Source organism: Peromyscus maniculatus, chromosome 18 (genome assembly GCF_049852395.1).
Source record: "Peromyscus maniculatus bairdii isolate BWxNUB_F1_BW_parent chromosome 18, HU_Pman_BW_mat_3.1, whole genome shotgun sequence".
NCBI classification, from domain to species: domain Eukaryota; kingdom Metazoa; phylum Chordata; class Mammalia; order Rodentia; family Cricetidae; genus Peromyscus; species Peromyscus maniculatus.
Genome location: NC_134869.1, coordinates 4789 through 30546, shown reverse-complemented (window position 1 = coordinate 30546; position 25758 = coordinate 4789). Strand labels below are relative to the sequence as shown.

At 43.9% G+C, this 25758-nt stretch overlaps 1 protein-coding gene across 1 annotated transcript; it reads right to left on the bottom strand.

Annotated features, from left to right (window-relative positions):
- Positions 1–679: 679 nt before the first annotated feature.
- On the bottom strand, positions 680–24088 carry LOC143269349 (disks large homolog 5-like). The gene is made up of 8 exons (XM_076554421.1): positions 24057–24088; positions 23251–23331; positions 8842–9004; positions 7873–8001; positions 6626–6809; positions 2588–2703; positions 1551–1645; positions 680–1383 (listed from the first exon to the last, which is right to left on the bottom strand). Exons 2-8 carry the CDS (start codon positions 23264–23266, stop codon positions 1235–1237), a joined length of 852 nt encoding a protein of 283 aa, XP_076410536.1. The 5' UTR covers positions 23267–23331; positions 24057–24088; the 3' UTR covers positions 680–1234.
- Positions 24089–25758: the final 1670 nt, after the last annotated feature.

Here is a 25758-nt window from a genome sequence, read left to right as displayed (position 1 = left end):
GTGATCCAATCCACCTAATACATCACACAGGGCTGGAAGGACAAGGGTCTATTACAGGGACTGTGGAGATGGCTCACCCATTAAGAACATTTATTCTTGTCTGAGAAGACTCACAGGACAGACAGCTAACAAACCTTTTTAACTTAAAATGCACGTGGAATCTGCCCTCACCTGGCCTTTGTGGGAACTGCATGTATGTGGTGGCAAAACACCCATAAGTATAAACAAAAGCGCCACAAAATATCCTAAATTGTCTTGCAGGAAATCAGCTCTGCTGTTCACTTATCACTCATGATATATTTCAATCCTTTATACAAGTTTAATGAGCGTTCTCATTTCCTGAGAGGCCTGGAACAATATACTTGTGTTTCCCTTTAATTTGGTCTACATGAAGTTCCCTGAACATGTGTGTACAGTGTACTACATTTTACTGGTAGCTAAATATATGACCTCAAGGATACAATATGTCTAATTTTTCTATTATGTAGTGGGTATACATGAGGTAGGCTATACACCAACATCCAAGTCGCCACCCCGCTGTGTAGCCCCGAGGCCCATGGCTGGGAAATCTGTGTGCAGCCCAAGATTCCAGGAACTTACTGAGATACATCCAAGCCTGTGATTTCTGGGTTTGCAGGCATGTGAAACCTCATCTGACTAAAGAAGAGTCTTAGAGTGAAAAGTTTGAAATTTATTTTATTCATAAAATACATTATTTTACTCAATGGGAGTTTTCAAAACAGCAGTCATTATATACAGTATATAGCCTTAGCAAACTATTAAAACAATGACAAGAATAAATGTATAACAAAAATTAACACAACCTTAAACGAAAATGAATAAAACCAAAAACCAAAGCATAAATATCCTAAGATATAAACCAAAAAAAAAAAAAAAGGAAAATTTCAGGGTTTTTTTGGAATTTCATTATGGAAGAGCAAAAGAGGTGAGGAACTGGCATATTCTCTGTAGTGAATTATCTTCAGCTACACTTGCCCATGACATGGTGTCAGCTTGAAAACTGCACTACAGAGAATCTTATGCTTTTGATGTGGTCTGTCTGGAGGGCAGTGTGACATTAACACCGTATTCCTTGTCAGATTTCCATCACATATGGAGTCAGGGATTTTAGTAATTTGTGTTGTGTTCTCTGTATATTAGACTTGTTTTTACACAAACTTTTATCTGGGGATAGTGAGCCAACAGATGTGGAGCCGATTGTGGCTGGACCGAATCATGGTAGGTTGATATTTGCCTCACGAGTGAGTTCAAAGTTGAAAAGAGGTGGCATTTTCTGAGGAGGCCTTGAACCTGGAGTGTAGAATGTCATGCCTTCAAGGTGTCTTTGGCTTCTTCCACCCTTCCCAGTCTCCTTAACAGGTACTGTCAGGGAAAATCAGAAAAGAAAATATGATTCAGAAACAGTTTTGCTGTGCACATGGCAAGAAAATCAGGGCCTATTCACCCCTAGTAAACAAAAGTTAAGGAAGGAAACACACCCCATGAACACCCTGGCTGCTGGGGATGGGGCTCAATGGTGGCTGACTTGCCTGAGACATAGTGTTTCTGCTTCAGCAGCTCCATCTGCAGGAGGCTCTCATCCTGGGCTGTGGTCTGCTCCAGTTCCTGCTGAAGGTTTTCAAACCTAGGGGAGGAAGACAGCTGGGACACAAGCCTGGTGGGGACCTGCCATGTCAGCTTTTGAGCCCCCACCAGATCTACTCAGCTAGACAATCGAGCATTACCTCTCAGATGAGCTCATTCCCTGCTTCCCCAAGGGAAAAGGGTCAGAGAGCACCCTGGCAAGATTTGTTTTTCTCAACTTTAAAAAACTGCTAGAAGTTGAACTGGAAAATACACACTGTGCTGGATTAGAAGAAACAGCATATTTCTCCAACAGTCCAAAGAAATATCAGTATGAGAAGGTCTGAGACACAGGTCAGGGAAGATGTATCTGGCCTTGTTTAGATACCAGGTGAATGAGAACCTCCTGGAAAACTCTATGCCTGCCCTCTAGTGGAGCCTACACAGCAATGCAGAGAAGGCTCTGATTAATCCTACAGCCCAGACCCCTGCATGGACTTAACTTGTCAACTCCTACTCTGTTTATGACCAGAGTAAATCTTCGCATGAGAAACTGATAAACACCGCAGAGAGCCTGCAATCAGCAGGAGTGTGCTGTATTCAAATCTGCCGAAGGGTAGACACATATCTAAACGTGATGTTCCTGATGGAAAATAAAGTTGCAGGAGGACACACTTTCCTTCATGATTGATGATTCCCCTTGTAGGTTTCTGGATGCCATGGGAATATTTGTGGGGAGATCTAATGTTAGATTTGAGATACTCGGAGCATACTAGAGTTCTCAGAAGGGAAGAAGGGACACAATCCCCTTAAGACTAAGGAGAAAGCATATTGCTTCCTGGACAGAAGTTCCTATTGACTGATTCAGAAATAACACTCTGAGGTGTTCTCTTCCTGGCTGTGGCTGGAAGCTTTGCCAATTGAACAGAAACTCAAAGAGGACAGAGATCCAGGTACAGTGGACCCACTTGATCCACCTGCTTCTGGAATCCTGGACTCCTACCTCATCTGGGACACAGTGAAGTGATGCTGCAGCTTTGCTGCCAAGTCCCTTTGCCTGGTGAGCAGCTCCTTCTGCTTCATCAGGGACTGAAGATCTTCCTCAAGTCTTTGATGTTCCTGTTCATTAGAACATTGTGTTTTTAGGAGAGGGTTGTCTGCACCCCTGTACATATAGACGCATGTACACACACACACACACACACACACACACACACACACACACACACTTGAACACATACATGTACATGGATGCACACATACAAGCACACTACATTGTCTCCATGTTGGCTTTACCAGAAAACACTGATGTAATATGAGATCACCTGGGATACTATGAAGAAGAAAGTGACCTTTCATTAACCCACAGCCTCTCTACCCATATTCCAGTAAAGAGAAAGGAAAACACAAGATGCTCTGAACACAGTGATGTGGAGAAGATTGTGTACTTTTACTCTGTTTAGATAATTTTTCATTTTATTTTTACTTTATATGTGCAGGTGTTGCCTGCCTGTGTGTCTGTATAACACATGCATGCCTGGTGATCTGGGAGAAGAATTCAGTATGCAGATAAGTCAATGTAGTGCTTGACTTATAAACCTGTACACAGACAGCTGACCCCAGGGATCCTTTACCAAATCCAAGCTCTCCTACCAAGTTCTCCAGTCTGCGAATTGAAGGCTTAGTTCCCCAGCACAGGACCACTGGATGGCAATGGGCCAGCCCCTCGCTCTCACTCAATGCTTCCCAGTGCCTCCAGGAGGAGCAGCTTCCTCCTAAAGAAGCTCTCTAAAGCACAGGTTGCCTCAATTTAGACCCAAAGCAACATGCTCAGAAACTAGAAAATCTCTAAACTCAGGAGTCTATATTAACCTTTCCTCCAAGTAAGATGACTGTGTCAGGTATTTCTTTGAGTAACAGAAGGTTGACTAACTCAGCGAAAGGATTGCATGTATTATTCCATGTTTAACTATATTCCATAGACCACATTGTATGTTTGCACTCATCAAGGATGTGCATCTGAGTAGTTTCTAGTTGGGGGTTTCTGATGAGTCGTGCTGTAACCCTGTTGTCCTCTCTTCTCTCTAGATACCTACTTTAGATTTTGGAATCAGTGGTCCACTTGGAGTCTGCATTCAACATTCTGAATAATTTTAAAGAGCTTCTCACAGGGCTACAACATCTTACACTCCTACCAATATCTGATAGTACTCATTTCTCCCAACCCTCCATCAGGCCGATTTTAACTCAGTATGAAGAAGTTTGGAATAAAAGCAGTTTCTGAGTGCTGCAGACACAACATGGTGTGGGTGCTTTAGAGTGCGATGAGCCTAAGGGGTGCACTGAGACAGCCTCTTCTCACACCTCAGCATAGCTGTGGGACTTCTGCTGGGCTGAGATGCAGTCACAAGCATCTCTGAGTTCAGAATTTCTCAGGGAATAAAATCCAGGCCAAGCTCCAAGGACAAGGTTAGCTGAACCAAGGTTAGGCAAAGGTGAAAGGAAAATGGCAGCAGACAATGAGGAGAAGAACAAAACAGGATGCAGGGAAGTCATCAGTGGTCAGCCACCATTCACCCAGAGCAGAGAAGGACACAAAACCTCAGGCAGCCTTTCCTCCTCTCAGTAGCCTCTTTCTCACCTTATGGACCCTATTACTTTGTTTTTATCCCGAGGATTTCTTTGCAGATAAATAATTCTGCCTCTACCTTAAAAACCTGAAAATTTTAGCCTTCATCAGTTTTCTGTCTTTTGTTGTAGTTAGCTGTGTGGACATGCAAAATGATGGACAACATCATCTGTTCTTTGACTGATGCAAAGTGGTACTAACAAGATTAGGCATACTCCTTTCTCATTCAAATCTGTCTCCACCATTCTTAAAGATGTTCCATTGTTCCGTGAGTGAGTGAACATACACAGAGAGGCTCAAACACATATTTTCATACCCACAAAATTACACATAAGAAAACACAAATACACACACACAACTCTCTTGAACCCAGAAGGGCAAGGGACGGGGCTGGAATGTTGCAACTCCTTTTGTACTACAGGGAGAGGTAGTGGGTCCTCCCTGTTGTCTACAAGCCTCTTAGACACAGCCAGGCTTTTCTGCCCTGTCCTGAAATTATTTCCCCTCCTAGGACAGTTTTTATCACAGACTCAATGATTGTACAGATAAATAACAACCTCTGCACAAATGAGTTTGACCACACAATACCAAGTGCCCATGGAAGAGGGCTGGACATGAAGCCTCCTGATAGATCCAAGTTGACCCATCATAGTCTCCTCACTAAACCTGCCCAGATTCTGACACAAAAGACATTGATTGCACTTGCGAATGGGAATCACCATTGTCATTACCCAACTTTTGACTGGATTACAGTGCATATTATGTGAAAACAGCCCCAGTTAAGTCAGTAGGAGGCTACTTAGGTCACCCATAGCACTTTTTTGAAATGCAATATTCTATACATCTAGTAGGAGGAGTCTTTCTAAGACACAGCTATAAATATGATAGAGTGAGCATCAAAATGTCAGGTTCCATGTTGTGTAGGTAGTAAGATAAACCAGACATTTCATGGGATGTTATCTATATTCAGTGAAAGAAAAGTCTACATTGATTTTTAAAATAGCTCCATTGTTTGATTTTTTTATTTATTACAAAATGCATTTGTGAGCCGGGCGGTGGTGGCGCACGCCTTTAATCCCAGCACTCGGGAGGCAGAGGCAGGTGGATCTCTGTGAGTTCGAGGCCAGCCTGGTCTACCAAGTGAGTTCCAGGAAAGGCGCAAAGCTACACAAAGAAACCCTGTCTGGAAAAAAAAAATGCATTTGTTCCAAACCAATAAAAAAGTGCAGAAATTAAGAGAAACCAACAAGTGAGTTTACTTTCTGACCAAATGAATCATTTATCAATGAGATGAGACAGTAAAAGACAGGAAGCTCTAGTGTGAGGAGACAGGGATCCAAAGACCTGTGGCTATCCACTTAGCCAGAAGAGAAGTTTTCAGGTTCAGTGAGAGACCCGGGCTAAAGGGAATAAGGGAGAAAGCAACAGAGGTCTCTTGATGTGATCATCTGGCCTTCCAACAAACCCAGAAATGTAAGCACCCTCAGGCATGTACACACCACACACACACACACACTCACACTCACCACAAACCATAAGTGAACAGAATGCAATGAGGAGGACATCAACTGAACGAGGATGGCATTATGAGTTGAATTGAGACTCCTCACACTAGCTGTTTCAAGTGATACTCACAGTTCTGCTTTCCATCATTTTGAGACTAAACATGCCTGGGGAAACATGCTGTGCTTCTGCAGGCTATGTTAGTGCACTTGGAGAAATTGTTCTCTTAAAATCTCAAATCTGCCACCCTGACCCTTGTCTGTCATAAGCCCTAGCCACATCCCTGGTCATCCAGTGAGCTTCCGAGTGTAAGATCCAGGATGGGAGAACTTGCCTTGCCACTCAGAGCAAACAGTACTGACAAGCTGTTACTTAAGTTTCTGTCAGTGTGAACCAAGAGCTTGGATTGGTAAAGAGAACACCATGGCAGTCTCAGAAGAAGAGGGTAAAATAGTATATGACACCCAAAAAGATGTCCACAAGACCCAGTCATTTGGCTTTTGTAGGGGATGTTCCTCCTTCCATGCTGTTTCTGCCTCTGATCTCATATGACCTATGCCAAGCAAATCAGACCAAGACCATTGAACTCATTCACACAGATCTCTGTGCTACTCCCTAAGTGGCTCCCATCACAGTAATGCTGCCCCATACTAGCATATTGGTGAGTGACATGTGATTGACCCATCTCCCTCAATGGACTGCAGCTTCTAGCAGAGCAGTCAGGTTCCTTGCCAGTCATGCACTGCCTTCCAAGAGGCTAACTCCCCAGAAAGACTGTGAATGATCACAGAAATGAACTATTGGGTGGGATGGGTCAGGTGGATAAGTGAGTAGATGGTTACATGGGCGTGTGTATATGTGTGTGTATGGGTAGACAAGTGGGGGCTTGGCTCTGCTGCTTCAACCTACCTGCTGCTGCTTTGTCCAGAGGTCATACATCTTCTCATGGGCCTCCTCACAGAGCCTTCTGGCCTCCTCACAGGACTCTTGTAGTGAAATCTGCTCCCCATGCAGCTTTCTGTTGTCCTCTTTCAACATGCTCACTTTTTCCCTTAGCTGAGTCCATTCACTCAGGAGCTGACTGTAGAGGGTACTGAAATGTCACCAAAAATGATGAGCTCCACCTCCATCTCCCACTCCTGCTTCCTAATACCATGATTCCTGCAAGATCCCTTGTCCCCTTTCCCAACAGCCCTTGGGAACCCAAATTAGCCATGGCAGCATCACTTAGGTGCAGGCCAAAGCCAGAGAATAGCCAAATTCCTGGAAAATTCCAACAACTTCTGAAGACCCTGACTGTAAAGGATCCATGTTCCTCTGAAAACTGGATCCCCCACTTCCCACACACACACCCTGGTGTTTAATTGTTCACAGTATTGGGAAAACATGAGCAGGTAGAAGGAATCCATGCTCTGAGCAGGACAGAAGATCCAGCAGGAATACATTCCATCTTTGTGTCCCATAGAAACCATTCTGTGAGGTCCTGCCAGAGCCGCAGAAACCATTCATGGTTCAAACCATGTTTTCTGTCTAGAAGCTCCAGAAGTTGACAGGAAAATGTTGAGAGGGGCTCTCAGACTCTTCACTCTTTGGAGAACTCAGTTTAGGAGGCACAAGTCCAAGAGATATAAGGCAGGCTGCTTGCTAAGAGGTAAACAGACTAGAAACACAGCCCAACTTTGTTCTAAGGTGAAGAAGGTACTGAAGGATGTTTTACTGTATACTGTGAATATGTGTTGCTCCCATTGGTTAATAAATAAGCTGCTTTAGCCTATGGCAAGGCAGGATGGAGCCAGGTAGAAAAATCCAGACGAGACAATGAAGAAAGTCAGAGGTAGAGCATATGCCTGCTGCCACCCAAGGAGAAACATGCCAGCAGCCTGGCCATGCAGAAGGCATGTGGCAAAATATAGATTAACAGAATGGGTTAAGTTAAGATGATAGAGCTAACTAGCAAGAAATTTAAGCCATCAACCATACAGTTTGTAGGTAATATAAGCCTCAGTGTGTTTATTTGGGACCATTTAATGTAGGAGTTAGGTCTGATAGATTCCTCCTGATAGCTGCATCAGGCAGGACTGGAAAAACTTCAGACTATCAGAAGCAGTCCTTACCAATTTTTACTAAATTAGTAAATTACTAAATTAGGCACTCACTGGTAGGAGTTGGTCTGCTCACTCAGCTTCTTGCACCTGTACGAGGCCTCACAAACCTCCTTGGGGAATTTCTTTACATCTGACATCTCCTTATGCTGTGTTTTCAGCATGTCAATCTCAGATTTCAGCCTGTGGTAGGGCATGGCCCAGGAGAAAAGAACCCCATGAACACGGGTGTCAGGGACCACATGAATTAAGGTTCTGTTTTGTACTACACTAGCCCACTGGATGTCACACCCTGAATTCTATACTGGATCTCCTGGTGTGCATTAGAATTGCCTCACTGTCCCATGGCCAGGAAAGGCTGGGTGTCAATAGGGAAGGAGACAGGACTACAGGAGCTCCCTCAGTAGCCCTGGACGGGTAGACTAGCTCTCTAAGAAGGTCTTGGAGTCTATGGCACAGATCCAGGTCTATCTGAAATCTGCAATGGCATTCCTACTGTCTTGAGAAAACAGATTCTTTCTCCTTATAAGGATACCCAGAACTCATAATCAGTATTGCCACGGAGGAGGCACTACATGAGGATGGCTGTATAAACTCCCATACACAGATAGAATGTCACAGAAATGCAGATAGGGGGCATTGTCTCATAGTGTAAGGAACAAGCTGAGAGGAGCAGAATTGAATTCCAGGCCTTCTGGTCACACACAAATGGACTGAGTAGGACCACCAGGCCCTTCAAGCTGCTCCCATAGCAAAAAGCAAAAGTAAATATCAATTCAGAGCACTGAGCATCTCCTAAAAGCCAATGCCTGTCAAGGCCTCTTGAAATGCATGTTGTGATCTTACTCCCTAATGCCCTACTCTGTAGATTGTGATTCAGGCCACAGGCTCTGGTTTTCATTTGGAGGAATCAGAACAGCCTATGTCCTATCTCACTCCTACAGGCTTCAGTTCTGCCTCTCAAATGCACTCAGGACACAGTAGGGTCAAGACAGTTACCAGAGAAATGGGCATGATGAATACCTGTTGTTCAACTCATTGTTGTTATAAAGGGCCAGGAGTTCCAGCAGTTCATTCCTCTCATTGGTCATCATCTGTAGCTGAAGGGTCAGTTTATCCACCTGGTTCAGCTGCTTCTCCTGCTCAGTGAGGAAGAAGGGTGTGGATGATGCCTTCCTAGTAGTCCCTGTAGGTACATAAACACAGTGAATTTGTACAGACGAATGGCATAGGGCCAAGAGAGATCATGTGGAGTCCCAAGAGGAGGCCTGAGGAAGAGGAAATGCATGGAACCCGGTGAAGCCCTCAAATATCAGAGCAGATATCCTTAAACTGGGTCCCATAAGCCATGTGTCTGTCTCCAATCTCTAAGGCTAGATATATGCCTTATGACCTACTGCAGCCCCACTGTCCCTGAAAGGCATAAGGAAGGCCAGCCATGTTGGTTTGGAATTGTCAGCCGATACCTGAAACGGTGCAAAAAGTCCTGGATTGCCTGGTGCTTTGAATCTCCCATCCCTGATAACCTGTGTGCAGGACTAAAGGCACTCAATGTCTCAGACCTTGGTACATGGATAGTAAGTTTCCCTTCCTGGTATTTATATCAGATATCCATAAAATCTACAGAAATCCACTGAGAATAAAGTGCAGCAACATCCTACCCTGATATCTCATTAGTGGTTCTGTGCCTCCTTTAGCATTTGTTGACAATCATAATGAACTGAAAAAGGTCCCAGCAAAGCAGCTGCTTCCCTGACATTTCCTGGCCCTCTGCCAACTAATCATCAGATGTCCTCCACTTTCGATCTGCTCTTTAGGATCCCATGTAAGCTGCATAGGCCCATTGCTTCAAATGATCACAGCTACTGAAACCCATTAAGAGAATGATCATGTCTTGCATCAACTGCTGCTTAGAAATACAGGGCTTTCTATGTCAATTAGTGTTCTCAGTTTTGCCAACATGTTGATTGGTGAACCTTTAAACACTTAATGAATGCCTCAATGGCAAATGGCATTGCCACAACACTGGTGATTTCACAAAAGATGCCAGTGACACTCAGGATACAATAGAATTTCCAGAGAAGAGACTGTTAGGGTCACTGCTAGTGTCATCACCTATCTGATAACAAACTCTTCTCCAATTCACCAAAAGCCAAGCTGCCCTTTCCAGCACCTTCCCTGAGACAGGGGAGGGCCTTCTGCATCACGTCATTCTAATCCAGTGATCTCACTGATTCATTAGAATCTAGTTCATTCTAATTCAATAGTTCATCATGTGTGGAGGGGAAGACTGGTCCAAACACTGCCCAGGAATGGCTCTTCTCATCCTGAAGAATGCTAACTAATAAGATGAGAAATAAAGGATGCTAAGAAATTAGCTCAGGATAATGGGAAAGGAAGATCAGTTCCACAAGGTGAACAAGCAAATTAGAGAAGATCCACGGGGCAGTTATAATGTATGGGGATGGTGGAGGATTATGTGGGTCCTGTCAGAACAATGATAAGTCACATAGGTAATGATGAAACTTTTGCCAAAAGCTTCACCAGAATACATTCCATCCATCATGATGTTAGCAAAGGTGTTATCAACTATTAAAAGATGTGACTGAAAATACCTAAAGACTGGGCTTCCACAGGTGAGCCCTCTGACACCAAGAACAAATACTTACAGGAAGAGTGATGTGTCAGTCCTGCACTCAAGATAGAGGGAAGATGACTGGCTAGTGAGAAGGCATGAACTCAGAAACCTTAGGGACCACTGACATGCAGCAATTCTTGGTGGCTCCTGCCTTGCCAGTGGTTGTTATTTAAAATGTGAGAATCTCTAGCATTGGTCAGGGGACTTTACTCTCTTTGTTATTAGTGACACACACCAAAAGACATCCAGTGTGGGTGAAGTGCAGGGCTGGTACTGAAACCTCTTTAGTCCCTCTGTGCTTCCTTCCCACTCACAGTGAAATCAGAGGGCCATCAACAGAACAGCTGGAGCCTTGACCATCCCTGGCTCTCTGCCAAACTAACCAAACTCAACTTTGTTCTGCTCTTGAAGAATTCAGAGGACTAAAATAGTCCCATTGCTTCTCAGAAACTCTCACCTGCTTAGCCTCACTCCTGGAGGGATCAGCTGAAGCTTTCCTCCTTCAGGAAGCCCCCCATCCCTTTCCCAGGACTCACAGCACTTTCCCAAGAACCATTTATTTCTTGATGTGTGACATGGAGACTGAAGGCCATCTTCCTTCTGCCTCCCTTTGGTCTCCCTGTGCTCTCCATCCTGTCTCCCAACAATCCTGTTCAGTCTAGACAGCATGTCTGTAGGTGAAACACGAGGCACTGCACAAATGCCACAGTGACAGTTGGCATTGCCACAACACTGGTGACATCACATGGAATGCCTGGGCTCTCCAGGATACAGTAGAATGTCCATGTGCTGATGTCAACTGGTATACCTATTTCATCCCTGCTACATACCTCACCCAAAAGTGACTTGAAACCAAGGTGCCATTTTCAGGAGCCTCTGGATTCACAATGGAAGCCTTTAGGTAGATCCTCCTTCCAAAGCCAGAAATCTAGGCCTCTGCTTCATTAAAAATTTATCTAAGTGAAGTTGAAAGCTCACTTTGCATGCACTGTCCAGGGTTGGATTTTCCCCTCCTTAAGATTCATAATCAATATTTTGAGAAAAAAAGGATGCTCAGAAATTCGGTCAGGACAATGGGGAGTAGTAGGGATGAGAACTCGGAAGTTAACAATCCCCAGGGAAAACCCTCAGAATTTTAGAAATTGGTGGGCTCAAAAATGTTACATAGTTAGTTATGAATATTCCCCCAGAGTGGCAGTAGAGCTCACTCAAGCTATGAGGTTGTGAGTGAAGATGTGACTAGCTCTGGACAGGTCTGGTTGGAGCCACTGAGACCAGGTTAGCTCTCAGATATTGAAAGCAAGCAATTCATGGAAAGAGTACGATGACCCAATCCTTGAATTCATAGACTGAGGAAAATGTAGTGGCAAGTCAGATTTCAGTGTGGGCTATGGAGAGTCATCATGAATGAAACATAAACACACACACACACACACACACACATACACACACACACACACACACACACACACACACTGTCACACACACACAAACCAGGCATTCAATCATGGAGTGGAACATGATGTAGATCACTGCTATGGTGCTTCAACCAGTAAAAAAAGGCCAAATGCCTATTTTTCTAGCTATGTGTTCTAATCCACATGCTCTTGAATAGGTGGCACTGCTAGCTTTGGGTTGAAGATCCATTAGAAAAACATGAGAAGGGCAGGTAAGGGGAGAGACTCAAGAACTGTTGCATCATACAGCTTTGTTATATGCAAACCTCACATTTCTTATTGTGACATCACTATAAAGAGAAGCCAGGTCATGGTCAGCATGGAATGCATGTTCTCCAACCAAATCTCTGGACCTAAGCATAATCCTTGCAACCTAGGACTGATGAAACTTTTAGGTGATCTGTGTCATTTCAGATTCTGAAGCTTTAAGCAAATAAATGTGATTGTCAACTTTATTTCTAAATAGATTCTTGTGAAGACCAAAAAGTTGAGGACATATTGGAATTTGGGAGCAAGGCATGTCCCCTAAACTGACATATAAACTCTTTTAAGAACACAGATGACAGTATTGGGTGTAAGGAAATCAGAGGAGAGAGGTGGTATAGAGAGAGTGGGGAGATACTCAGAGAGTGTGATTGCTCACATGAATCCAGAGATGAGGCAGTAGATCTAGATGGAAAAGTATAAAGGATTGCCTGCAAATCCCAGTAATTAGAAAGAGTCCTGAGTCAGCTGTATAGTTGAGACCTCAGACAGCTTGGTCTTTCTAACAATCAATTGTGGAACATCACACTTCCATGAACAGATATCCAGGATATATAGTTATTCACCCAGCAAAGACAGAAACCCCTTCTGCATGGTCCTGCCTCTTATCTCACTGATGTCCCATCCAGAGGAAGATTCATGGTCTTCCAAATGCCCTGAGATCAAGCTGATAGGGGACAGTACCTGCCTTCTACAATATTCATCTCAGCCCACTCTTGGTAGTTGGATCATGTTCAGGAAATGAACTGGGGGATAAGACTGTACCTAGCCAGTTCTCAGAGTTCAGCCTTGAGACTCCCCCTCTGTGAATGTCAACTCTCCTGTCTTCTACAGGCAGGGGAGTGTCTCAGGGGTCTGCTGGTTTCTTCTCCTTTTTACATGGTTCAGGTGACCCAAGGGACAGCCTCCTCAAGCTTATTCACAGCTGCTCAGGATACAGCCCGGCTTCAGACTCCCCAAATCTGGCCTAAGCAGCCATTAGAATGGTGGCACAGTCAACATGACTTTTTTGAGACACAGGCTCTCCTGGCACTTGCACTGCAGTCAGTCTTCAATTCTCCTCCTCATTTCCCAATTGGTTGACATCAAGGCATGCATCACTATTCCAAGCTCCTTTTTTCTATTTCTAAATGTTGAAGCATCCAGAAAGATCCAAACTCTAAAATGATTGTGTTCTCAGACCTTTCCCACAGGCCATTCTTGACCTTTGGAAATCCAGGAGCCAGTGTTGTTTGAGTGGCTACTTCATTCCCAGCCTGAGGTCCAGATCTACAAAGGCAGGCTGTGTGAGATGGAGTTTTCCATGGTGTGATGTCACTGGGGGAGTTCCCACACAGCAGAGCTGACTCAGCTACATTGTGAGGCTTGTAAAAGTGACTTTGAGCCTGACAATAGGTACCTGATAATTCCACCATTCCCTGGTCCTTAGATGGCTCCTACCTCAGGGCCTTAATCTGATCGTTCCTCCTAGTCTGTAAGTCCACTGTCGTTCAGTGCAGTTGCGGAGGCCTAGACACTCTGATGCAGGAAAGTTGGGGCCCTAAAGCCAGTTTATGCTTTATAGGGAGATGCTGTTTGATGTGTTTTTGTTTTATTTATAAAAAAGTTTTTTTTTCAATTTTACATACCAGTTCCTGTTTTCCCTTCCTTCACTTTTCTCATGCCTCATCACTCCCCAGCCCACCTCCCATCCACTCTTCAGAGAGGGTCCGGTCTCCCTTGGGTAGTCAACAATGTCTGGCATACTAAATTGAGGCAGGACTAAGCAGCTCCCCTCTGTGTCAATGCTGAGCAAGGTATCCCACTATAGGAAATGTGTTTCAAAAAGGCATTTCATGCACCTGGTATAAGTTCTGGTTCCATTGCCAGGGGCTGCCCAAACAAATCTAGCCACATATCTGTCACCCACGTTCAGAGGACCTAGTTTGGTCCTGTGCTAGTTCCGGCCAGAGTCCATGAGTTTCCAGCTTGGCTAAGCTGTCTCTGTGGTTTTCCCCATCATGATCTTGACCTCACTTGCTCCTGTGGTTCCTCCTGCCACTCTTTAAGTGAAATCTAGGAGCTCAGCCCAGTGTTGGTTGTGGATCACTGCATCTGCTTCCATCAGTTACTGGATGCAGGTTCTATTTTGACAATTAAGGTAGTCACTAATATAATTATAGCTAAGGTGTGTTCAGGCACACTCTCCATTATTACTTGAAGTCTTAGCTGTGTTCATCCTTGTGGATTACTGGGGATTCTCCTAGCACCATGTTTCTCCCTAACAACCTAATGGTTCCCTCTATCAAGGCATCTGTTTCATTACTCTCCCTCTGTATCCCTCCCTCCACTGGGCCATCTCATTCTCTTCTGTTCCCATCCCCCATCCCCTCTTTTCAACCCTCTCCCACTTTACCCAGGAGATCTTAACTATTTTTCTTTTCTAGGGCCCTCCATGTATGTCACTCTTAGGGTCCTCCTTTTCGTATAGCTTCTCTGGGGTTGTGGATAGTACCCAGCTTACACTTTGCTTTGCATCTAATATCCATTTAAGAGAGAGCACATACCATGTTTGTCTTTCTGGGTCTGGATAACCTCCCTCAGGATCTAGTTTCATCCATTTGTCTACATATTTCATGGTATTACTATTTTTTTTAGCACTGAGTAATATTCCTTTGTGTAAAGGTACCAAATTTTCTTTATTCATTCTTCAGGTGAGAGCCATCTCAGTTGTTTCCAGGTTCTTGCTATTACGAATAATGCTGCTATAAACGTGGTTGAGCGAGTGAACTTGTGTTATAATAGAGCATCTTTTGGGTATATGCCCAATAGTGGTAATACTGGGTCTTGAGGCAGGTTGAGTCCCAATTTTCTGAGATACTGCCATACTAATTCCAGAGTGGCTGTACAAGTTTGAACTCCACCAATAGTGGAGGCTTGTTCCCCTTGCTCTGCATCCTCTCACATAACCTGTCATTAATGGTTTGGATCTTATTCATTCTGACATATGTAAGATGGTATCTTAGTGTCATTTTGATTTGCATTTCCCTGATGGCTAAGTATTTTGAGCAATTCCTTAAATGTCTTTTGGCCATTTAATATTCTTCTGTTGTGAATTCTCTGTTTAAATGTGTATCCCGTTTTTTAAGTTGGATTATGTGGTATTTTGATGTCTAGTTTCTTGAGCTGTTTATATATTTTGGAGATCAGCCCTCTGTTAGATGTGTGGATTTGGTGAAAATCTTTTCCCATTCTGTAGGCTGCCATTTCATCTTGTTTACCCTCTCATTTGCCTTACATAAGCTTCTCAGCTGTAGGAATTTCAGCTATTGGTGAAATTATTAAGGCCACTCCACATAGTTAAAAGGGAGGTTAATTTTATTACAAGTGAAGGGATAGGTACCAGCGTCTGGGAAAGGTGTTTTGCAGTCCGGCAGTGTTCTCTGGAGAACTCTGCTCAGTCTACCTCCAGCGTCCAGGGTCCAGGAACCAAGAGAACTGACCCATCTGGATCTCGGGTCTTCATGGTCCTCTCTCAGCCCTGCCTTGTAGATGTGACAGTTACCAAAACCTCAGTCAAGGCAGAAGTACATACAACAAAATGAAGAGCAGTACAGCATCACCAGAACCTAGCCTGCCTCCAACGTCTAGACCTGAACATCAAAAATTGGAAGAAGCAGAAGAAAACAGCCTTATGAATAACAACATGAAGAAGGTAGAGGCTTGTGTAGAGGAAAAGACAAAAAAAATGGGAGGAATGCTCTTGCCTCTTTTATTTGAAGGATTGGTCTGGGTACACATCCTTTCTTAGTTTTGGCACAGGCTTCAGGGTCAGAGTTATGCTGAAGCCAACTTCTCATCTTGGTGAGGGCCCTGGCATCAGTCCAGGTAAAGTTGAAGCATGGATATTCTCCTTTGCATTCTTCAGGCCAGATATTTTTCTTCTGAGTGATAGGGTAGGGCACATTTCCCTCTTGGATGGGGCCAACTCTCTTTATAGTCAAGGTTAGGCATGGACGTTCTTTCTTTTCTCTGTTTCATTTCATTTTGTTACTTTTCCTTCTTCTCCTCTGGCCTTGGCTCTTCTGCTTAATGGACTGGCCCAGGGATACCTCTGTTTTTATTCTGGTCCAGAGTTTATTCAGCTTCATATTTTGGTGCAAGCTTCTTTTAGGTCAGGGTTTGGCACTTTAATCTTAGGGTTGGTTGCTGGCCTTTCTGGGTAAGGGAAAGCCTTTGTTAATTTAGGCTTGATTCCTGGTCATCATCAGGTTCATCCTTAGGCCTTGGAATACTTCTCTCTTGACATCTTTGGTTTAATGTTTACTCCTGGTCTACTTACACTTTAGGTGCTTAGCATGGATTTTTTCAGGGACCATGTTGGCCTGGGCTACTTTTGAGGGTATAGCAGTATCTAGGCAGTTTTTGTGTTAGAGTTAAGCCTGGTTACATTGATATTCTGGGACTGTGTGGTACCTATTTCTCTTTAGGATTGAAGCAATGGATACTTTGGACTCCAGGTTTATCTGAAGCTATTTTGTAATTTATAATTAGCCTTAGATTATGCTCAGCCATTCTGAAAAAAATGTGCATATTGATATAGGACTATATTTATTTCCCTTCCCTTACATCTCAAGTATATTCTGAGGAACATTGGCACTTTCCAAGGGAAATAGGTGTAGACACCAATACACACAGCACAGAGTCCAGATGAAATAAACTACATATTACACAAATAGAAAAGTGAAGTAGGGAGGAGACAGTGGTACTTGGGAGAGTCCATGCTGCTGCATTGGTGACTGTAAGCATGGTAAAGAGGTACCCTGAGCTCATGTGGAATATTGTTGCTTCTCAGTAAAGATAACATAATAGACTCTCAACAAGGTTTCTGCTGCCTTTCTTTCCTTCTGTGGTCTACTCCCATGAAGGCATATCACAGGCAGTTAATATAACAGCAGAGACTGGTCCTCTATTGTTCTAGTGACTGCCTTGATAGGCACATGAGGGTTGTGGAGATCTTCATGTGGCCTGTTATGCAGTGTGGGCATGGTGTCCTCCCCTGTGTGGCATTCATGGCATGCACTGTGAAGGTGTTCCTCTGGTCTTTGCTATGGAAACATTCTCAAAATCTTATTTGTCTTGAAAACCCTTGGAACAATGAACCATGCCTTTGCGATCACTTTCAAGAAAGCTCCTTGTCATCTCCACACACTGTTGTGTGATCAGGTCTTTCCACAAAGAATTTCTCCACTGACTTACCAGAAATTGATTCCTGCTCACATTATTATTATTGTGAATCACAGGCCACTTTAATAGTGTGAGCTGCCAACTTGTCAAGGGCACACATGTAACCATGACAATGATTCCTTATGGAGTGTCACAGAGGCCAGGCTTCACTCTGCTCAGAGAAACACGAAGGTGGTCAAGCTGTGCAGGTATCTTTGGACTGGTAATTAGAAAAGGTGCCTTGAAGGATTCAAGATTTCCAGCAGTCCTTCTAACTCAGTCTCCTTAGTGTTGGGTTTCCTTTTTATTCTTTTTACCATGGATGCTTTTTTCTTGCCCTAACATGACATTTGAAGGGTAGTGGGAAGGAGGAATCTTAATGATCTGAGGAGTTAGTCAAGGTATCACAGTGTTCCATTCCTCTATCTTATTGAGGATGGAAACCTACACTTAAGAATTGTGGCATGCCAGACTGCCACCCACAATTCCAGAGAGCCTAGCTAACAGGGAACAATCCTAGGAGAGACACATGGATGACCCTGCAAAAGAGAAGTGGATGAGATCTACATGAGCAGAGTGGGTGGGAAAGGGTGGCAGTGGGCGAGGGTGGGGGATGAGAACATAAAAAAATGGGAGGGTCAAGCTGGAACAGGAACAGAGTGAGAGAGCAGGGAGGAAGATACCATGATAGATGAGGACATCATGGGAATAGGAAGATGCAAGGTGCTGGGGAGGCTCTCAGTAATCCACAAAGATCACCCCACCTTGGTCTGCTGGCAGTGGTCCAGAGGGTGCCTGGACTGGTCTACTCTGGTGACCGGTCTAGCGAATAACCTAGCTGCCATCATAGAGCCTTTGTCCAGTGACTGATGGAGATAGATGCAGAAATCTAAGGCCAGGTACCAGGCTGAGCTCAGGGAATCCAATTGATGAGAGAGAGGAGGGATTCTGAAGGTGAGGGTGTCAAGATCATGATGGGAGGATGTGCAGAGATGACCGTCCACACTAGTGGAAGCCCATGAACTGTGGACTGGTGGCTGTGGAGCCCCCATGGACCTGGACTAGGCCCTCTGGATACGGAAGATGGTCGTTTGGCTCAAACTGTTTGGGGAGCACCCAGGAGGGGGATCAAGATCTGTCCCTGGTGCATGGGGAGGCTTCTGGGAAGCTGGTACCTGTGGTGTGATGCCTTGCACAGCCTTGGTGCAGAGGGAAGGGGCTTGGACCTGCCTAGGCTCAGTGTGCCAGGCTCTGCTGACTCCCCATGGGGACCTATATTCGGGGGATGTGCGGATGTGGGGTGTCTTGGAAAAGAGTGCTGGGGGTGGGAGGAAGGAAGAGGGGGGGACAGTGGGTGATATGTGGAGTGAGTAGAAAATTTCTTAATAAAGAATAATGAAAAAAATCATTAAAATCAGTAGCAATCAAAAAAAGAATTGTGGCATGCAAAAAGAAAGAAAGCAAACTGTTGGGGACTAATGGGGCCCAGCCCCTAATAGTCTCCTTTCCAGGGTCCAGGGAAGAATCTATCAACCAGCTGAGAATCTATTCTTTTGTTGTGCCCAGATCGTGACCCCCCAGAGAGACCACCAAAGACGAGCATGCCGGAATGCAAAAGCAAGGTTTAATTCTGGATATCCAAAAGCAATACAAGCCTAGGCAGGGACTTTGTCCAATACATCCAACGCAGTGGAGGCTGGAGGAAGCGCCCACCTGTCTGCAAGCTCAGTTTTTAAAGGGAAAAGTCACAAGGTTCCATCATTTAGGGGTGCTAGTACAGGTACAATTCTGATTGGCTCACTTCTAGGGACTTCTAGAAATTACTTCTAAGGGAGTGGTTGCCCGCCACCATTTCTCATTGGCTGCCCTCAGGTGGGGGCATTTCTGTGGCCAGTTACCCTGGAAACCAGGGAGAGGACATTCCATAGTCTGGCAGGCATTACCTCGTGACTATCTTGTGGCTCTGTACTTTTACACTTCCTGGTTTCTGGAATCTGAACTGACTGGTCTCAGTAACTTCTGGCCTGTTCCAGTAACTTATGGCCTGTAGCTAAAAGGAGCAGTCTTAGGCCTTTAGTTTTGGGGTGAGAGCATTTTGGTCTTATTTTGGTTCCACACTTTAAGGTCGGTAAATCAGTCTACGAACGGAGAGTTCTTTGGTCCATTCGCTTTAATTCCTCCGGCATAACATCCTTTATACACAGCTTCAGTTCTGTTCTCATGTCTAGCTCCTTTCTTGCCTGATTTCTCTATATTTATCTACTGTCCCCTCTAAGTTCTATCTTAATTCCTTCATCTAGTTCTGTCCCTTCTAGGTTCACATCTATCTAGTTCTTTCCCCTATCAGCTCCTCTCCCGTTTCCTTCTCTCTCATCTGGCACTTCCTCATCTTGTTCTTCCCCATCTGGCTCTTCCTCATCTTCCATCTCATTCCTCTAGTCCTCTCTTTTAGCTCTTCAATCTAGTTCTTCCCCATCTCAGCTCATTCCTCTCAAGTTCTTACCCATCTAGTTCTTCCATTCTCTTTTCTCTTCTCCCCTAGTCCCTGGAAGTCTTGGTATATAAAGGGAGGGTCCGAGCTAAACTGTGTAAAACTATTACTTAACGTCCACCTCTCCTAGGCGGTGTCTCCTTGTGGAATTTACCGTAAATCAGGAGACTTGCATGTGGGCTGTTATCATTGTTAGTCCACTTGGGACTAACAATGGGCGCCCACCTGGGTGGTGTTTCCTGTAGTCCTTGAAAGTGGCCAAGGGAGATATTTGATTCCAGAGAAAGCCTTTCCCTGAGGCTGTTCTCCAAATTACCTGGAATGTGTATGTCCAGAGAGTGCTCAGTCTACACTGTTAGTCCTTCTTAGGGAAAAATCAATTGGGAAAGCTATGAAGGCACACATGATTTTCATAACAGAAGACAGCTGATATATAACAAGCCAAGTAACACCAAAAACTCCTTGGAATTTGGCTTCCTCTGGAGGAATTCCATGATCCCTCCAGGTAGTGACTTTGCCATAACCAGCTGAGTTCTTATGATATATTCCTGCGGCCTGCAACAGCAAACCTGAATTAACATGTTCTATTGGTTCTCAACCAATAAAATCTCAGTTATAGAAGAAAAACTGTTGGGAAATTCTTCTCGTTATTTCTAGGTGAAGAGTAAGCATTGTGCTACCCTCAAAGCCAAACAGGATTTTGGGAAGATGGCCTCAATTAAACCAGCTATATAATCACAGAGCTTGAAATGCTTTTCCTGTCTGAGCAAAATCTGGAAGAAGAGACGTTATACAGTTGCCCAGCAGGGATTCCTCTTTGCTGTCTCAGCCTGGAGGCCTGTGGTAACAGTTGCAGTAGGAAAGCCCCCCTGGGAGTCTTCCAGTCACATCACTGTATCTTGGGAATCCAAAATTTCCTGGTCTTCACCAAGTTCTGGATAGCCAGTAAGTGTTTTTAGACTTACTTGATGATGGTGATTTACTATAATCTGAAAGTGCAGAGGAAGAGGAAGGAGAAACTGAAAACTTCCATGTGCTTGGTGTCAAATGGTATCTGAGGGACTTAATAGTAGATATCCATCTAAGGAAGATCCTGAAACATCTACACATTGTTAGTAACATCTTGGACCACATCATTGCTCTAGAAGCATGGAAGTTCCATGCACAGAATGAAGCATGATCAAGCATGACCCACCCCATTGTAATAGTGTTGTGCCCAGATCGTGACCCCCAGAGAGACCACCAAAGACGAGCATGCCGGAATGCAAAAGCAAGGTTTAATTCTGGATATCCAAAAGCATTACAAGCCTAGGCAGGGACTTCGTCCAATACATCCAACGCAGTGGAGGCTGGAGGAAGCGCCCACCTGTCTGCAAGCTCAGTTTTTAAAGGGAAAAGTCACAAGGTTCCATCATTTAGGGGTGCTAGTACAGGTACAATTCTGATTGGCTCGCTTCTAGGGACTTCTAGAAATTACTTCTAAGGGAGTGGAAGCCCGCCACCATTTCTCATTGGCTGCCCTCAGGTGGGGGCATTTCTGTGGCCAGTTACCCTGGAAACCAGGGAGAGGACATTCCATAGTCTGGCAGGCATTACCTCGTGACTATCTTGTGGCTCTGTACTTTTACACTTCCTGGTTTCTGGAATCTGAACTGACTGGTCTCAGTAACTTCTGGCCTGTTCCAGTAACTTATGGCCTGTAGCTAAAAGGAGCAGTCTTAGGCCTTTAGTTTTGGGGTGAGAGCATTTTGGTCTTATTTTGGTTCCACAATAGTGCTATTACCCCATCATAAAGGGTGAAGACACCATCAATGTTGTGCCACAATACACAGATGCTTGTTTCTATACAATACACATATACATGTGCCCACATTTATACATTTAACAACATGTATTTGTTTACACCTTTGCATGCACACACACATACATACACACACATAGAAATATACTTTGAAATTAAATTAGACATACAATAAATTGACATATCAAGAAATTAAAAAGAAACAAACAAACTTTGTGGTATTTGTATACATGTATATGGTATGCATGTTGTATGCAGAGCTATGAGTATAATTATGTTCATGTTTTTTTTTTCTTTTTTTTTTTTTTCTAAGATTTATTTATTTATTATGTATACAGAGGAGGGCGCCAGATCTCATTACAGATGGTTCTGAGCCACCATGTGGTTGCTGGGAATTGAACTCAGGACCTCTGGAAGAGCAGTCAGTGCTCTTAACCTCTGAGCCATCTTTCCAGCCCATGTTCATGTTTTTATATGTATCTATATGGTATACATAATGTATACACCCATATCTAACTGCATATACATATGTACATATAAATATAAAAATAAACTGAAATCTCAACTCCCAAACACCAGCCAAGGAGGCGGCAGAACTTTCTGAGTGGCCAGCTCGCTGTCTTAGCTCTTTTCTGCCTTCAACTCTAAGTGCCTGTTATGTTTTTTGAAAGGCATAACTTTTTTTATAACAATTTCTTTTGTGTATACTTTTTTATTTTATTTTACAATAAATAATAATAATTCTACATATCAACCACAGATCCCCTTGTTGTCCCCCCTCCCACCCCCCTCTCCTTACCCCCAGCCTACCCTCCATTCCTATCTCCTCCAGGGCAAAGATTCCCTTGAGGATTGAGATCAACCCGGTAAACGCAGTCCAGGCAGGTCCAGTCCCCTCCTCCCAGGCTGAGCCAAGCGTCCCTGCATAAGTCCCAAGTTTCAAACCAACAACTCATGCACTGAGCACAGGACCTGGTCCCACTGGAAAGGCATAACTTTTTAATTCACAACAGAGACACCGCATTTGCCCTATTAGAAAATATGTAAAATGTAACTTTCAAAAAGCAGAAATATGAGAAATAAGCTTTGCTTTCATTATCTAGAAATGAATATTGAAACTTCCTTCAACACTTTTTTATATAACTGCATATGATTTCAGTAGTTTAATATTGATACTAATCTTAATTTTTCTCCCCTGAATAATGCAGCCTTCAATATATATATAAGTCCTGAGGTATCATTCTCCGTGATGGTAGTGGCCACTACTGTCTCTATCTAAAACATCTTCTAGTTGCCTAGAAGTCGAGTTGTTAATTCCTGCATGGACTAGTTTATGTTTCTGTGTAGACTTAGGAAACTTTTATTACACTAGGCTTTGAAGACACGGAGGTAACTAGGGTGAGTAGCATGGGAAGGAGATGGCTTGGGTGGGCTGACTGCATGTGTTGGGAAAGTTCTAGTTCAATGGGTGAAAGGTCATGTCTGAAGTAATTGGAGGCAAAAAGGCAGAACACAAGAGAAAAGTATTTCTGATTGCATGCTGCTACTCAGTGTAGAACAACAGATCAGCTCTTACCCACTGCATGACACATGGCTGTCCCAGATTTCTACTTAGCATGGTGAAATGATTGTCCTTCGGCTTGCTCTGCAATGGTATCTATAAAGATAATACAGGTCTAAAAGCATTTGTAACAAATACAGATAAATGTACAACCCTTTACCAGATATTCTGCATCTGAACTGGTTTATACCAAAGTCCATGCTCAAAGGGTGGTCCAAAAGTAAAATTCTTTTTTGATTCCATTGTTCTCTGTAATTATGTTGGATACCTACTGTCTTAGTTAGGGTTTCTAGAGCTGTGAAGACACACCATGACCACAGCAACAACTATAAGGAAAACATTTAATCAGGTGGCTTACAGTTTCAGGGATTTAGTTCATTATGATCATGGCAGGACAAGGAGGTGTGCAGGCAGACATGGTGCTGGAGAAGGAGAAAAACGTGGAAAAGAAGCTACATCTTGATCCCACAGGCAAACGTGCTCTGAGACACTAGGCATGGCATGAGCATAAGAGAACTCAACCCTCCCCCACTGTAACATAATCCTCCAAGGCCACACTCTGTCCAACAAAGCTACACCCCCTAATAGTGCCAATCCCTATGAGATTATAGGGGCTTCTTACTTTCAAATTAACAAACCTCCAAGATATACTTAGAAGGCATAATAGAACAGATTATGGTGGGGCTAATAGAAGATATTTTTGAGAGGAGAGCACTTTTTTTTAAAGGAGAGTCTAATCATTGGTTCTACCCATCTTAGGTTCCTTGTTAGGGACTCCACAACAAAACAGAGATTACCAAAAGAAAAGCATATTCACTTACCTAGTGCACACTTTCACATCACAAGTCTTCCTAAGGTAGAAAAAAACCCGACAAGCGCTTAGACATGAGATAATTTTTTCAAGATTGTTTTCATCCAGAATTAATTGTCATTGCATAGAATATCCTGTGCTTAAGAAGTAATCCTTAAACGTGAATATTTTCAAATAATATTAAGCAAATATTGTAATTTACAATTTAAAAAGTCAGGTACATTAAATGTACATTAATAGCAAAATTTTGGAGTTCACTTAAGTCCAGTATCAAATTACTTACATATAACAGCATATAGTATTGATGCCCAGGCACTGAATGAACAAGGCAGATAGGAGAAGATGAGCACAGCATCATCAGTTGCGATCCTTCAACACCTCACTGTCATTTGCCCTGGGGAGCCTCTAACCCTGAATCTCAGAAGCCTCTGTACGCAGCCAGGCACCACTCTTTTTTTTTTTTTTTTTTTTTTTTTTTTTTTGGTTTTTTCGAGACAGGGTTTCTCTGTGTAGCTTTGCGCCTTTCCTGGAACTCACTTGGTAGACCAGGCTGGCCTCGAACTCACAGAGATCCGCCTGCCTCTGCCTCCCGAGTGCTGGGATTAAAGGCGTGCGCCACCACCGCCCGGCTCAGGCACCACTCTTATTTGGAGAGGTCCCTCTTGGACCCAACTTAATGAGCTTCCAGCTATCAGGGGAAAGGATGGAAAGAGGTATCTCTCACTGAAACTGTTTGATATGTATGGAAGTATAAGAGCAACTGTTACTCCTGTACATGCCTGCACTGTCTTTGAACAGGTCTCATTCCCTGGTCTATGCCAACCCTAGCCAGACTACCAAGTGTGAAAGACAAGAACAAAGCCTTTGACACCAACATCTCACTTGTGCCTAAAGTCTCCACAAGATGAACAAACAAACAGGAATAGTCCATCCCCAAGAGTCCCCATGCCTCCACCAAATAGCAGTCACCACAAGGTTCACAGGCTCCTGCCAAAAGCTGACCCAAGTGACACCCAGCAGCCCCAGAACACTCCTTAGTTTTGTGTGGGGTAACATCCCAGGACAGTTCAGAGTGACCCATGGAGCACATGGAGATGGGGAAAGCGCATCAGTCCTGCTCTGGTGATCATATCAAGAGGAATTACTGACCCTGCAGGCAGCTAGAGACCTGAACAAGGCTACCAAAGAAAGGGAGTCTTCCAAACACTCATCTGGTCTCATATCAGGTTTCTGTCCCCAAATTCTACAATGTGTAGGGACAGAGGTGCCCATGGCCCCCAAATTATGGGCCCTTACTCTAGATTTCATTATGGTCCTGATCCTTGGAGTTGGCTATAGCCTTCATGGTTACCAGAGTTCCTTACATACCACAATGCCTTTATATATCCCCCATATTATTCACTACTTCTACCCTTCCCTGCTCGGTGGCCTTTCCTGATACTCAACTCCTAGTGGGCCCAGTCATTTCTCCCATGCCATGGACATGCACCATGGCTCGGGGCCAGCACTCTGCCTCTTAGAGCATGTAGTAGACCTGTGATTTTTTTCTAGAGTTGATGGAAAGTGGAATGTAATGAAACGTGTGTCAAAATGAAAGCAATAGGAGTCAAGCAGATGAATGGCAAATAGTGAGGGCTTTTGGATCATGTCCTCTCTGTGTGCCTTCATCAGTCTTCAGATATGAGGCTATACCTTTCCTCCATGGAGGGACA

Excerpts from the sequence above, each read along its gene's own strand:
- LOC143269349 (XM_076554421.1), bottom strand. Across the intron at positions 6,810-7,872 it reads GAGCAGACCAACTCCTACCA|TACCCTCTACAGTCAGCTCC; the intron begins GTGAGTGCCTAA and ends GTGACATTTCAG. Across the intron at positions 2,704-6,625 it reads TCTGGACAAAGCAGCAGCAG|GAACATCAAAGACTTGAGGA; the intron begins GTAGGTTGAAGC and ends TCTAATGAACAG.